General features: G+C 43.6%; 1 protein-coding gene across 1 annotated transcript in view; it reads right to left on the minus strand.

The window, feature by feature from the left end:
- Positions 1-735, minus strand: part of MTX2 (metaxin 2) — a 38,455-nt gene extending 37,720 nt beyond the window's left edge. Inside the window, exon 1 of the mRNA XM_035134711.2 lies at positions 492-735. Within this exon, the coding sequence (XP_034990602.2) occupies positions 492-723 (232 nt within the window). The 5' untranslated portion in view covers positions 724-735. The remainder of the gene's footprint in view (positions 1-491) is intronic.
- Positions 736-14,640: the final 13,905 nt, after the last annotated feature.

The raw sequence follows: 14,640 nt of genomic DNA on the forward strand, positions 1-14,640 counted from the left end.
ATGGCTAGTTTATCTTATACATAAATCCAGCACTGTCACAGGAGACCCTAGCCACAAATTAGGACTCCAGCTTTTAAACATATGACTTTACTCCAGGGAACATCCACAAAGTAGCAGTTCCTGCTGATGCTATGGCAACCAAACCATGAGAACTCAAAACAGTTCTTAAGGCCTATAAGATATGCTATGGTCAGGCTGCGGTTGCTTCTTTTTTTCCTTTTTCCTTTTTTTGGAGAGGCAGGCAGGCTTTCAAGCAAGATCCCTCAAATCAGCCTGACCAGGTGGGAGGGAGCAAGACCCCAAGAAAAAAATAGGGAGTCCACTTTGCCTTTCACAGACCAGCCAGTCCCACCAGGTCAAGGCGTCTTTTTGGAAGGACGCGAGCAACGCACCTCTATCCGTGCTCAAACTAAATTTTGCCCGGGCGCTGCCCCCACGGCCCCTGCTGCTTCACTCCGGCCCCCGCTACGGCCGCTTCTTCCCCTCCTCACCTGCTATCTGCGTAACGAAAGCTTCCGCCACCAAAGACATGCTTCCACGCGGGAGACGGGCGGGCTGCCGGGCGCAGCTCCCCCGCGAACGTAGCCTTCCGCTTCTCCTCTCTTTCTTGCGCGCACACGCACGGTGCGCCCGGGTCCTCGGGCCGCGCCGCAAACCGCGCAAGGTTAAGGGCACCCACCGGATCACTGCGGCTGCGCCGACAACCCTGCGAGGGAAGTGCATCCGGGGCCTGCTCCACCCCTTCGCCCGGCTGGCGGTGTCGGTGCCCTGGAGAAAGAGAGAGGGAGAGAGACAAGAGCGCGCACGGCTGCCTTGGGAGGCTTCAGGCGCTTCAGCAGTAAAGCGCAATGCCCCCTCTGTGCCACGGCGCTCTGCCCGCTAAACCTGCCTGAAACACCGGGGAGGATGATGATGATGATTAGCTATTTTTTCTGGAACCCCAAGGCTGAGTGAGACCTATGAATAATAATAATACATTCCCACTGTTTTTCCTGTACGCTCAAGTATTTGTTCAGCTGTTCCAATCATGATTTTGAATTCAAGTCTTTGCTCAGCTGAGAACAATTTATATATCTGAATTTATTCCTGCATTGCAGGGGGTTGGACTAGATGACCCTTGGAGCCCCGGTACCAACTCTACAATTTTATGATTCTATGAAGACCATGAAATCTTATGTCTTTCCTTTTTTTTTTTCTTTAAGTCGCTAAGGTGGCACGAGACGCTGGTTTTTGCTGTGATAGACTAATTCAGCTACCTCTCTGGAAAGGACGGTGATTATTACCGGTAGCAAGCTTCCAGGATGAAAAGCAAAGTTTTGCATCCTGGTTTATCCTCTCTTTCTCTTTCTCTCTCCCTTTCACACACAAACCTTTTTGGAAATTCAGCATGGAAAGGCAAGCCTGGAGTTGGGTTTTAGTTCTGGATATGCTGCTCAAAGCAGCATGCAGAGCACTCCATAAGAATGTAACCCAGAAATAAAAACTTCATAACAAAATAGCATTGATCTGAAGCATGTAACAGTCATTAAGCAAAGCAAGAATAAAGGGGGTACTGAAGAAATAACACCACATTGAATCCCAACTTTGATGGCCTTACGTTACTTCTTAAAAATATGAAAAGGTCAGGAGTGGGGAACCTACAGTCCACAGGCCAACTGCAGACCTCAAGACCTCTCGGGACTCTTCCCAATCCATGCCACCTTCCCCAGGTTGCACTCCTCGCTGGCACTGCTACATCCCCTCCTCAAGAGCTTTTTGCCTGGCATGATTTTGTCCTTGGAACTGTAATAATGCCACTTGCTTGCCTAGATGGAGAAATTGGGGGGGGGGGTTATAAACCTCTGGGTTTTTTGCGGCTAGAATTTAGCCTACTGTACAAAGGTAAGAATCCCACTGCCCCACTGCTTTTGGGTCTGGACTCACCCACCACGGACATGTTGTACTGAGAAAGCTGTTCCCAAGGGAATGCGGCCCTCGGTGAAAAAAATTGCTCACCCCTGTTTTAGGTAATGAGTTCCAATATTGCCAGCTCAGCAGCTCCACTCCCCAGGTGGGTCACTTGCAGCTGAGAGTATCCCATGCCCCATAGGTGCATTTAGTTTGTAGTAGAAACAAGGCTTTTAGTATTGTCACTCTGGTCTTCTGGAATAAACAAAAATTAGGCACCCAGTGCCATGATGTTTAAACACCTACTGAAAATGCTTCTGCATAAGAAGGCTTTTCCTGAGGTGTGATCATGCCATTTATGAAATATCACTTGTACATATGTAGTAATGGTTTTCTTTTTAGAGTGTAGAAATGATTTAAATTGTTCTCTTAAGTTTCTTTTTGAATTTTATCTTGGTTGCCTTGGGCCACGGGTGTCAAACACAAGGCCCGGGGGCCAAATCCGGCCCGCCAGACCTCGTCATGTGGCCCGCCGAGCGCCCCAGCCAGCGGTACCCAGCAGTGGGACCTTGCTGCTGAAGCGCCGCGCCGACAAACAGCTGGGGCCGGGGGGGGGGGTAGAAAGGTGGCTGGAGCAGCGCTGCGTAGAGTGCCGAGAGCCACAGCAGGAGAAGGAGGAGGCAACTTGCTGGGTCGGTGCCCGGCAGCGCCGCACGGAGAGTTCCGAGCCTCTGCGACACAGCAGTGCTCTGTAGCACTTTGAATCCTCCTCCTCCTGCCATGGCTTGGCGCCTGGAAACTGCTGCTGCTGCTGCTGAAGCACAGACAAAGCACCCAGCAGCGCCACGTGGAGGAGGAGGAGGATTCAAAGTGCTACAGAGCACTGCTGCGTCCCAGAGGCTCGGGACTCTCTGCACGGCGCTGCCGGGCACCGACCCGGCAAGCCGCTGCCTCCTCCTCCTCTTGCCTCACCTCCTCCTCCTCCTGCCGCGGCTCAGCCTCATGAACGTGAGCTCAGCAGCGGCTCAGCCTCACGAAGTGTAACTCTGAGGCTTTACGCACTTCTCCTAAAATGGAGACCCGCTGCCTCACGCTGCACGGGAAATGCTTTTTGCCCCTGGGTCCCTTCACGCTCTTTTCTGGCGCTGAATCAAGGCGGCGACCCCCCCCCTTCCCTTTCTTTCTTCCTCTCTCTCGTTCTTATTCTTTCTTTCCCTCTCCTTCCTTCTTTATCTCTGTCTTTTCTCCCTCTTTCTTTTTCTTTCCTTCTTTATTCCTTCTTTCCTACTCTCCCTCTCTCCCTCCTGCTCCCTCTTTTCTTTCTTTCTTTCTTCCTTCCTTCCTTCCTTCCTTCCGTCCTTCCCAACTTTCTTCCTCTCCCTCATTCTTATTCTTTCTTTCCCTCTACTTCCTTCCTTCTTTCTCCCTTTCCGTCTTCTCTCCCTCTTTCTTTTTCTTTCCTTCTTTATTCCCTTCCTTATTTCCTACTCTTCTTTCTCTCCCCTCTTTCCTTCCTTCCTCTCTCCCTCCCACTCCCTCCTTCCTTCCTTCCTTCCTTCCTCCCTCCCCTCCCCTCCCTCTCCCTCTCCTCAGAAACATAGGATGCTGCTTTATACTTCTGGCCCTTAAACCCTGGAACCAGGAGAGCAGCTTCAGTGAGTCAACCTCAGCCAGTCCCTTGGTGAAGGGTGGTGGCTCACTGGCAGAACATCTGTCCTGCATGCAGAAGGACCCCAGCATCTCCAGGTACTAGTAGCTCTGCAAAGGTCCTGCATGAAACCCTAGCGAGCCTCCACCACCCAGTGCAGTTACCAAAAATCATTTTTCAATAAATTGTACAATATTTGTACATTTGAATATCTACTTGCCATTATTCTGACTATGTTTCTGCTTTCAGAGCTAGTTATTACTTACATTATTACAAAAAACAGTAATAATTGAATGCAGTGACAATAATTTATGATAATAAAGAGTGGACACATAGTCCTACAGATACAACCGGCCCTTTGAGGGTGACCAAACTGCTGATGCGGCCCCCGATGAATTTGAGTTTGACACCCCTGCCTTGGGCTGGAAAACAGTTCGTAAATTTGTAAAATAAATAAAATAATAAACCTATGGGGCTGCCACTGAGTAAAATCGTCCTGCTCATGCCCTACACACTCACTGATGTAGATTAAAACTTTCTTAGAAGAAAAAAGAATAGGTCTTTGTGCCCTCTCACAGCTAAAGTCAGTGGCTGAAGTCAGTGCAAACAGGAACAGAAAAGTGGCTGACATTTTCTGTTCCCCCCATGTATCTTTATAATGTCTGAATCATTGCTGCATTGAGAACTTGATCACTGCCAATGCGGGCCACTTTTCTGTTCCCATTTGCACTGTGAGACACCCAAAGCCATTGACTTCAGCTGTGAGAAGCCATACACACCTATTCTTTCTTGAATTTGTGCTGTTAAGTGATTATCTGAAAAGGCTTTTACTCAAATTATATTCATATCATGACACAATTTAGTAATTTCAGGTTTCTTCTTCTTTGGCGATCACTCGTAGCTGAGTAAGATTGTCTTCCATGAATACGGTCTTAACAGTGAGTCACTGTGGAGGCCAATTCTGGATCCACACGTCCTTCCACCTAGGTTTCCAGGCGCGAGTGGATCACAGTGAGGATTTGCCAGACATGCCTTCCTCTTAGTATGTTTCTCCCTTTCGTTCTGAGTTCAAGCATCTTCAAAGTCCATAGCACCTTTGGTAAAGGCTGTTCTCCAGCTGGAGCGCTCACAGGCCAGTGTTTCCTAGTTTTCGGTGTTTATACTACTTTTTTTTAGATTTGACTTGAGAAACCTAGTGGTCTTATGGGGTGAGGCTCTTTAGATGGTAATGTTATTTTCAGTTCCTTAAAAAAACTGATGGGGCCCTGCGACTTTTGACCCAAAGTCCTGCGCTGATGAGACCACTGATGCATGACTGAATTTTTTAAGAACATACAGTTTGTTGTTCTGTATCTTTGTGAAAATCTGCTCCTGCATAATTATTTCATGGGTTCCTTCCACATTACGGAACAGCCACAATACTGGAGACCTACAATTCTGCACGATTTAGCTGTATACATCAAGTCACCTTGATTCCAGAGTACCTCTCATGCATCTGACTTTGACCAGCATTGACTAACGGCATGGCTGACGCTGTATACCCCAATACTTCCAATGTCCGCAGGCTTTCTATCCCTCTTACTTCATATTTCATTTTAATAGCAGAAGCAGAATTAAACTGTCAGCAATATTCGAGAAGCCAACACTGTTTATGTTACTAACGGGTTTTACATCCGTCACGACTTACGTTGTAAATGTCATCACCTTCAAACATATGCTTTGCTTCCATTTGTTGGATAGTTATGTGGCTAATCCTCAAACCAACAATCCATCATAATGAACAGAATTATGATAAATACCCCCATCCGTTACAATACTGGCCAGTGCTTTTCATTACTACATTGTCTAGATCTAATTTCAACATGGCTCTTTCCCCACTATATTTTCACAGTGAGCTAGTCATTATCTCTGGCCTAATCTCGCAGCTCTCAATGAAGGAGAGAGGGAGGAAGCAATTTAATGAGAGATTTTTATGGGGATTTCACCTCAGGTTGTGTATCTACCATGAAGAGTGGTATGTGACCTTATGGATAGTAGCTATTTATATATTAAATAAAGGTTTGTTCTCCACTCAGTATTTATATCTGGGTTTTTTAAAGACAAAGGTGTCACTTGGTGGAATAAAGCGCAATTTGTGGGCTATATAAATTATGCCATTTCTGTTGAAGCTTTCAAGTCATGGTGAACAGTGGAACTCTAAGGCAGGCATCCCCAAACTCGGCCCTCCAGCTGATCATCTCTAGCTAACAAGACCAGTGGTCAGGGATGATGGGAACTGTAGTCCCAAAACAGCTGAAGGGCTGAGTTTGGGGATGCTTGCTCTAAGGCATTTCTGCATTTCTGTGAAAGTGGGGGCTGGTCCATGCACATCTATGTTCAGGGAAGTTCTGTGGACACAGTATTTATTGTTGCTTAATTGCATTACATAAAACGTGGGTAGTAATAGTAGCAGCAGCAGCCGCAGCCACAACATTGCTTAGTATTGAATGTGTAAGGCAATTCTATCTGTGACCATATAACACCAGTCCTGGAAGACCTACGATGGCTCCCAGTATGTTTCCAAGCACAATTCAAAGGGTTGGTGCTGACCTTTAAAGCCCTAAACGGCCTCGGTCCAGTATACCTGAAGGAGCGTCTCCACCCCTATCATTCAGCCTGGACACTGAGGTCCAGCTCCAAGGGCCTTCTGGCGGTCCCCTCACTGCAAGAAGTGAAGCTACAAGGAACCAGGCAGAGGGCCTTCTCGGTGGTGACGCCTGCCCTGTGAAATGCTCTCCCATCAGATGTCAAGAAAATAAACAACTATCTGACTTTTAGAAGACATCTGAAGGCAGCCCTGTTTAGGGAAGTTTTTAATGACTGGTGCTTTTTCGTGTTTTTAATATTCTGTTGGGAGCCACCCAGGGTGGGGTATAAATTATTATTATTATTATTAATCTGGGCCACCCTCAACAGGGTTCATGGTCTGCCAGGACTAAGTCAGGCAATAGCAGAGAACCAACATGGTGCTATTGGCTAACAAAGGTTCCAGCTCTGCTGTCATCTCTTGGGCAATCTGTTGGAAAAGAGGAACCAACAAGTCTTGCCTGTGCACCATCAGACTACAGTTGAGGAGGAGGAGGAGGAGGAGGAGGAGGAGGAGGAGGAGGAGGAGGAGGAAGAGGAAGAGGAAGAAGAAGAAGAAGAAGAAGAAGAAGAAGAAGAAGAAGAAGAAGAAGAAGAAGAAGTTGCCACCCATCTGACTGGGTTGCCTTCCAACAATTTAAACATGACTTCCAACAATTTAAAAAACCACAGTAAAACATCAAGGGCATTTCACAGGGTGGGTGCCACTACCGAGAAGGGTCTCTATCTAGTTCCCCATAACTTCACTTCTCGCCATGAGGTAACTGCCAGAAGGCCCTTGGAGCTGGACCTTGGTGTCTGGGCTGAACTACTGTATGGGGGGTGGAGATGCTCCTTCAGGTATACAGGGCTAGAAAAGCAAGGTGCAAGGCTGATTCCCCCCCCTCCCTGCCCTCTTTTTAAGTCTGCACACAACATAGATGAATGTTATTATTACGTTAATATCTCAGCTTTCCTCCAAGGAGCTCAAGATGACATACATGCTTGGTATAGGCTGAAATACAGTGACTGGCTCAAGGTCACCGAATGAACTTCATGACTGTTTGGGGATTTGAACCCTGGTCTCTCAGGTACTCTCGCCACTACACCACACCACATAGTTTCCGCTGAGCTCTGTCCTTTCCTCAGCTTACCAAATAGCACTGTTTTTTGCCTGTATTCCCAGACCCTCTTTGGGCTTTACCCTTCCACCCATATCAGAATTGTTGACTTCTAACAATTGACAGCACTTACTTCAGCCTGTGTGATTTCTGCCTCTCTGTTTGCTGCTTGCCCCGAGGCCTGGGTGCCTGACACCAAGCTCTATCCCAGATTGGCACTCAGAATTCAATCACATAAATTAAATGTTCGCCCTTTCAGATCAGGCATGAATAAAAAGGACTTTTCCCCCAGCTGATAATATCTTGTGTCCAGTTTCCTACTGCAACTGACACACAAAAAAAGACATAATAAAAGGCCCAGCATTGTCCATGTGACAGGAATCTTGTGTCAAGATCTTCATCATCAGCATCTGCCTTTTCAGCCAACTGCTCATCTCTTCTAATTTAAATCTTGGATCGCGATCAATGGTGAGGGGAGCCCCTGGGGAGTTGCAATAACTTCTCATAGATGGTAGATATAGTTTATACTGGAAATATCAAATTAATCTGACACGTTACCTCATTTCAGTTCTTTTTCAGGCATTTCTGGCAATAATGAAATATGCCACTTCATGTGAAGCAGTGCACATTCAGCAGTCAGAATCTGATCATGACATACTTTGAATCCAGTACTACAGAGCTCCAGGATTCACTGCTGTGCCAATAATTACAGTTAACCTGTTAAATCCATAGTACCGTAATCTACAATGGTTCCTAATCATTCCCGCACTGCCATTTAAGTGTATAGGTTGGGCTGTGCCAGGATTACCGGTACATTATATGAAAAAGTTCTGATGAGCCACTTAAATAGAGATGGGAGTAGGTAAGTAAATTGAAGTTCCGGTGTGATGCAGTGGTTCGAGACCTGGGAGAGAAGGGTTCTTATCCCCACTCAGCCATAAAGCTCAATGGGGTGGCCTTGGGCCAGTCACTGTCTCCTAGTCTAACCTACCTCACAAGGTTGTTGTGAGCACAAAATGGGGAAGGGAAGAACTATGTATGCCACTTTGAGCTCCTTGGAGGAAAGGTGGGGTATAAACCAAATACTGTAAACTACGTTGCTGGCAATACTTCATTTATTATATACTTATCCTGCCAATCCTCTAATACCTGAATCTCCTCATTCTCTGCCTTATTATGTTCATAGGTTCACAGAGTTGGAAGGGTACCTTGAGGATCATGTAGTCCAACCCCCTGCAATGCAGGAATATGCAGCTGTCCCACTCGGGGATCGAACCTGGAACCTTGGTGTTATCAGCACCGTGCTCTAACCAACCGAGCTATCCAGATAACCTTGTTCTTGTTAGATTTCTTGCCCACCCTTTGCCATGAGGTCCCGGGATGCGTCGTGGTTATTTAAAAATACAACATTAAAACCAGTGAAAATAAATTATAGCCCAAAGGATAGGGTGAGCCCAGCAAGTCTTCTTGCGTTCTGTATGGTAGGCTAGGCTGAGATAAGGCTATTAGCCCAGGGTCACCCAGTGTGCTTCATCGCTGAGTGGGGCTTTAAACACACACACCCATCAATGTTAGACAACATTGTGTCATCCGAGCATAGCTGCCAAGTCTTCCCTTTTCTCACGAGGAAGCCTATTCAGCATAAGGGAAAATCCCTGTAAAAAAGGGATAACTTGGCAGCTATGCATCCGAGCCTGACACACATAACTTTTATGCTATACTGACTTTCACTAATAATAGCTCGAGCTGGAGAGATGGAAGCAATCTGGAGTCATGTTGTACCTTTAAAGAAGAAGAATTTTGATTATGATTAGAAGAGGAAGAAAAGATTTCCATACAAAAATAATTTATACATAAATATAATTAAAGAGCATCCTACACATATATAATTATAGTAATGCAGAAGTGCTGTGTTATCCTGAAATGCATTGCTCCAATACATCACAAATAAAGTCAATTGCTCTAAAAATCCATTTAGCTGATCATAAATTGTTCTTCTATAATATGTTAATTTAGACATTGTTGCAACAATCCATATTCTGACTACTGCATGTGTAGATTTAGCATTACAGGACTGCTGGTGGCTGATTTCACATAATCTGCCTTAGATTATTTTGATTCTCCAAAATTTCATCCGTCTGTTCAGCATGTATCTGAAGCTACATCACAATAATATATAAAGTTGTTTGCAATGTGTATTTTTAGAAAAAGCCACTTTGAATCAGATTAAATTGTTTGTGTTTGTTTGTGGTGTGGCCATTTGGCCAGCCTTGTGGGTGTTTATTCCCTTTGCTGTCACTATGGAACTTCTCCACCCACTGAGTTATCCACCATTGGCCTGTCAAATGTGTCTTTTAAGTCTGACTGCCACATGGGAACAACGCAAAGGAACAACAAACAATTTAACAGTTTGGCAATCTGCTTATTGCTTATTGCTCCAAGGATATCTGAATGTGTGCAAGAAATAGTCATTATTCTGGATCATCTGAATGTGTATGAAAACAAACATGGCTTTAAACCCCCTTCCTTTTATCTGGCACATCTTTAGTCGTTGCAATCTCAAAAGCAGTTGCACAATAAAACCTAGCTCACCCTTTTACAGAAGGAGTAAAACCACCATAGGGTCACCATGTGTTTTTACAGGGATGATGTGAAGCAGCTGCCTATTATTTCACTGTGTGTTCGCTGCTCAAAGACGTTTTGGGCAGCTGGGGAATCTTTGCTAAGTGTTCTTGCAGAGAAATAAATGTGATGGGTTTCACTTACAAACAGGGGTGTCAACGAATAAATATTTGGGGTGCAGATAAGCCTGCATAATCTATCACATGACACAGTACACACACAGCATTTGAATGGCAATGCCTATCAACTTTTGGGGGGGGGGCCTCAAATATTTTATGGGTTGGGTCAAAGACCCCTCATTCCCTAAGAATTGGCAATTATTATTATTATTATTATTATTATTATTAATTTCTTTATTTATTTATACCCCACCCATCTGGCTGGGTTTCCCCAGTCACTCTGTCCAGTTGCCAACAGAACTATTAAAAACACGATAAAACATCAGACATTAAAAACTTCCCTAAACAGGGCTGCCTTCAGATGTCTTCTAAAAGTCAGATAGTTGTTTATTTCCTTGACATCTGGTGGGAGGGCGTTCCACGGGGGTGGGTGCCACTACCAAGATGGCCCCCTGCCTGGTTTCCTGTAACTTCGCTTTTTGCAGCAGGCATGTTAATATGTGAAAGTAGCAGTGAGGAAACATTCTTCACTAGACACCTTCATATATTTCAAGCCCTTTTGAGGTGCCACCTGATAGCGGCACACACTTACTTGGTCGTAAGCGCCATTGAACTCAGTTTGGATAAGTGTGCATTGAATTGAGGCACACACACTGTTTAATCCAGTTTACTGGTTTAATCAATGTATGTCACAATCAATGTTCAAATATTACTTGCCCTGGAAACTATTTGAGCCAATCAGCTGAGGAACTTGAATGTTTCACTTAATTCTCCCAGCTAAAATGACAAATTTGTAACAATTAAGTGTCCAGATGGGACAAATTCAAGTGCTTCAGTTTAACTGGACTTTAGAGCAGGCTGCCCTTTTCATTAATAACCCTGCACCAATCTATCATGGCTTAAAGAATCTTGGAAAGTCTAGTTTGCTGCAGAGAAATTTATTTTAGGGTGCTTCCAGACGACCTGTTTATTGAGCATTCATTTCGATTTGTTTGCAGGGAAGTTAGACAATGTTGCCGTTTTAATGAGCATTCACTTTGTTTCGCTTGCAGGGAGGTTAGACAACATTGTGTCAAAGCAAGTGTTATCCCACACTTCGCAGTGGTTTCCCCCATCATTTTCCTTATCTCAAAAAGTCTGATTCTGGGAATTATTGTACAAAAGCTACAAATCAGGTTTAATTGTGTTACCTGAGTTTGCCAGTATGAGATTGAATCCCAGTTGTTGTTTTTAATGATGGCCAATAAATAATTTCTGGTTAATCTCCTGCTGGAGATTGGTCCTTGTGAATCCAGATTTGACTCATCCAGGCAAGAATCTCCTTAGTTGATGAGCTGCCAGGCACTACACCTCACTGGGTACACACTGTATCACAGAGTTCTTCATTCACAACCATTTCACAAAGGCAGAAACTGAGGTAAGGAAGGGAACAACAGATTAGAGCAATGGAGGAGGTAATTGATTGCATCTGACTAAGATACTCAGAGTAGAGCCATTACAGTCATGACTAACTTTTGAGTCCATTGTTTACAGTGAGTCTACTCTGAGGATGACTTAGATGCAAATATACATTTGCCATCTTGTTACTTAAACAATTATATTTCCGTAAACAGTGTTACATTATAGAGTACTCTAACATACCACTAAGTAACAAGTCTCAACTTGTAGATCAAGTGTCTCTGGAGGCCTCTATCACAGGAGACCCCCCAAGGTTCTAGCCATCCCATCTATCTCTCTGTTTTCATCTCTTTCTTCTTCTACCTTCTTTTCCCTTTGTCTGCTGCCCATCAGTCCATCCATTTGCTTGCTCTATCTCTCCCTTCTTGCTCATAGGTTTATTGCTGAAGCAAATTATGACAACTCTCAGAGGATGGTCCTCACTCTAGCCGGTGTCATGGTAGAAAGGACCTTCTGCTTCTGTACTAAAAAGAAATGCAGTTCTCTGCGTGTGGACTGTCTTGTTCAGATGTGAAACGTGGTTTTATATAAGGCTGCTTCAGTGTTTATACAAGTGGAAACTTACAGTATTTTCCCATCATTTGAAAAGTGTTGCAGTTAGAACAGGCACTTAGTACTACGATTCAATCCTCTTGTGCTGGCAAAACTTCTAGGAGGGAAAGGGTATTTCTTTATCTCTATAAACTCAATTGCCACTGATATTCCCTAAACCCTGGAAGCTCACAGATCATTAGGTTGTTTCGGGGGGGTTCTAAATGTTTTGTTGTCTTTTAATGTGAATATATATGTACTTCTCCATATCTAAAATGTTCCCCTGGTATTCAGAAACCACTACCTCATTTCTTATTTGCCCTATTACATTTCCATACCAATAGGCATTCAGTCACTCAAGTTTGCTATTAAAACACATTATGTTTGGAGGTAAGATCTATTGATACAAATAGAATGTACTTTTGCATGAACATGCTTATTGTTTCTGTGCTCTTGGCCTGCGTTTCTCACTTCATCTAGTGACCAGATTGCTTTGCTAAATTATCTATTATCTTCAGGCATCCCTAATTATCATTTTTGAGTCTTTTCTTACTAGTGTCTCCATGATTCTGTATAACATAGGAGAGTGATCTGGTAAGATATAAGAAAGCTGTAGCCTAACGTAAAATAGCTTTTTTTATATATAAAAAAAGAGCGTCTGGGGAGGGGGAAGTAAGGCCAAGCAACTAGACGTTATAGACTTATAAACATGAGAATCAAGAGGTGTTAAGAACTCACGGAGATGGTGGCAGAAGCCTTTTCTGTGAGTTCCAATTCCATTGAGAATTCTGAGCCAGGCTTTAATTCCTTGCAGCATAACCTACAACCTGCTTCCAATTGTTTGGCATCCGTAGAACATATGCGGCACCCAACTGCTGGGCTTAATGTTGTATGAATTGAATGCTAGACCCTTATCTATCATTTATTTGTCTCATGTGTATATGCCCATATATATTACAGACATTTTTTATTTAATTATTCAGGAATTGGCACGTGAGTTGCATTATCTCATTCCTCTGGGCCCCCCTCGCTGACAGAATAATGCAAAGGAGCAGTAGCTAACACTTATACTCTCTGGGTTGTTCATCAGCAAATAAGGCCTCATTAAACTGCCTGTATCACATAGCAAGAAATTATCCTTAAGGAGTGCCTGGCATCGAAAGCCTCTCTCATTCCTTATCCCTTCACCAGCCGCTGTAAGAAAAGTTGCATGGCTCAGTCATAATTTACAAGCAAGTCTCAATATTTGGGCTGTGTCATTTTGATGGATATAGAGCTGTCCCCACTACAAGGTCAACATGTGCATCTGTTTATTCGGGGAAATATATGGCATGAGGGAGAGAGAGCAGCATGTCGGAAGGCTCTTTCTCCGTTTGAGGGTTCCGTCTCTGCTTACTGGGTGGCCTTTGGCAAATTCCTGTATTATACCTTTCCCTTCTTTCTCCAAAATGTAAAATGGGAATAATGGCAACTCTAGGAAGATGTACAAGATGAAGTCTGTGCAACAGTCTCAGTACAGGTGGTATATAATAGTCACAGTCGAGAAATAGGCCCTTCTTCACAAGACCATTGAAATGAATGGAAGAACTGTCTGAGCTTGCCAAGTTTTACTGGCTATCAGTTCTCAATTTTGTCTACCATAATTTTGTTTCACCATAAGGGAAAGTGGAAGGCTGCAGTCCTATGCATATTTACTTGGAAGTGAGCCCCACGGAAGGACTTCCTTCAGTGTAGAAATGAATGGGTTTCCACTTTTGATCTGAGAGCTAGCCCATGATAACCCACTATTGATAACGTGTCTACTGTGTTCTTGCGCTATTTCCGTTCAGTGGTGCTTGTGCAAAAGAATAGCCATGCTAGTTGGTGATAATTGTAGTTATTAGACTCCAGCAGCATCTGAATGGTACCACATTAGCTTCCCCACTTTATATTATTTCTACAGTTCTTCTCATTCATTTTTTAAGCTTCTTTGATTAGAAATGATAGTATTTATTTCATGATACATTCTTTTTTCATTATTACTATTATTATTGATTATGATGATGATGATATTAATCACAGAGTAAAACCCAGTGAAATCAATGAGCTTGAATAACTTGGGTTTACTCTGAATATGACTAATGTCGGAGATCATCCTTTTTTGTATTTAAATTGCCTGTTGCTGTTTCACTATCTTCTTGTTCATTTGATATGTTCATATGGATATATTGACTAACCTGTCATTTACCTCTCTTGTGCTTTATTATTGTTGTGACCTGCTTTGAACTCAACTTTCTTCTTGGAAGAACAGCACACAAAAATCAAAACAAATCATCATTTGGCAAAAGATGTATATATGAGCCATAAAAGCGGCAAGATAAGGGCATCCCAGTGGATCTTCGAAGCTTAAAGCAATCATTTTCAAAGAATATTTTTAGAATGTTTATAATACATGAATTTCTGAGTGATTTTGGAGACTTGAGACTGGTCTATGGAAAAGCAGAGGAAGCAACATAGAGATTTCCCAATGCTCCCCAACCATTATCTCTATATACCAGGAAGGCAGAAGAGCATCTATTCAGCTATTCATCAATTCAATAGAAACTCAACAGATTCCAATTATAATAATTCTCTTACTGTGTGGAAGTTACCTAACAATGTCACTCAGCAA

This window comes from Zootoca vivipara, chromosome 1, assembly GCF_963506605.1.
Source record: "Zootoca vivipara chromosome 1, rZooViv1.1, whole genome shotgun sequence".
Classification (NCBI taxonomy): Eukaryota; Metazoa; Chordata; class Lepidosauria; order Squamata; family Lacertidae; genus Zootoca; species Zootoca vivipara.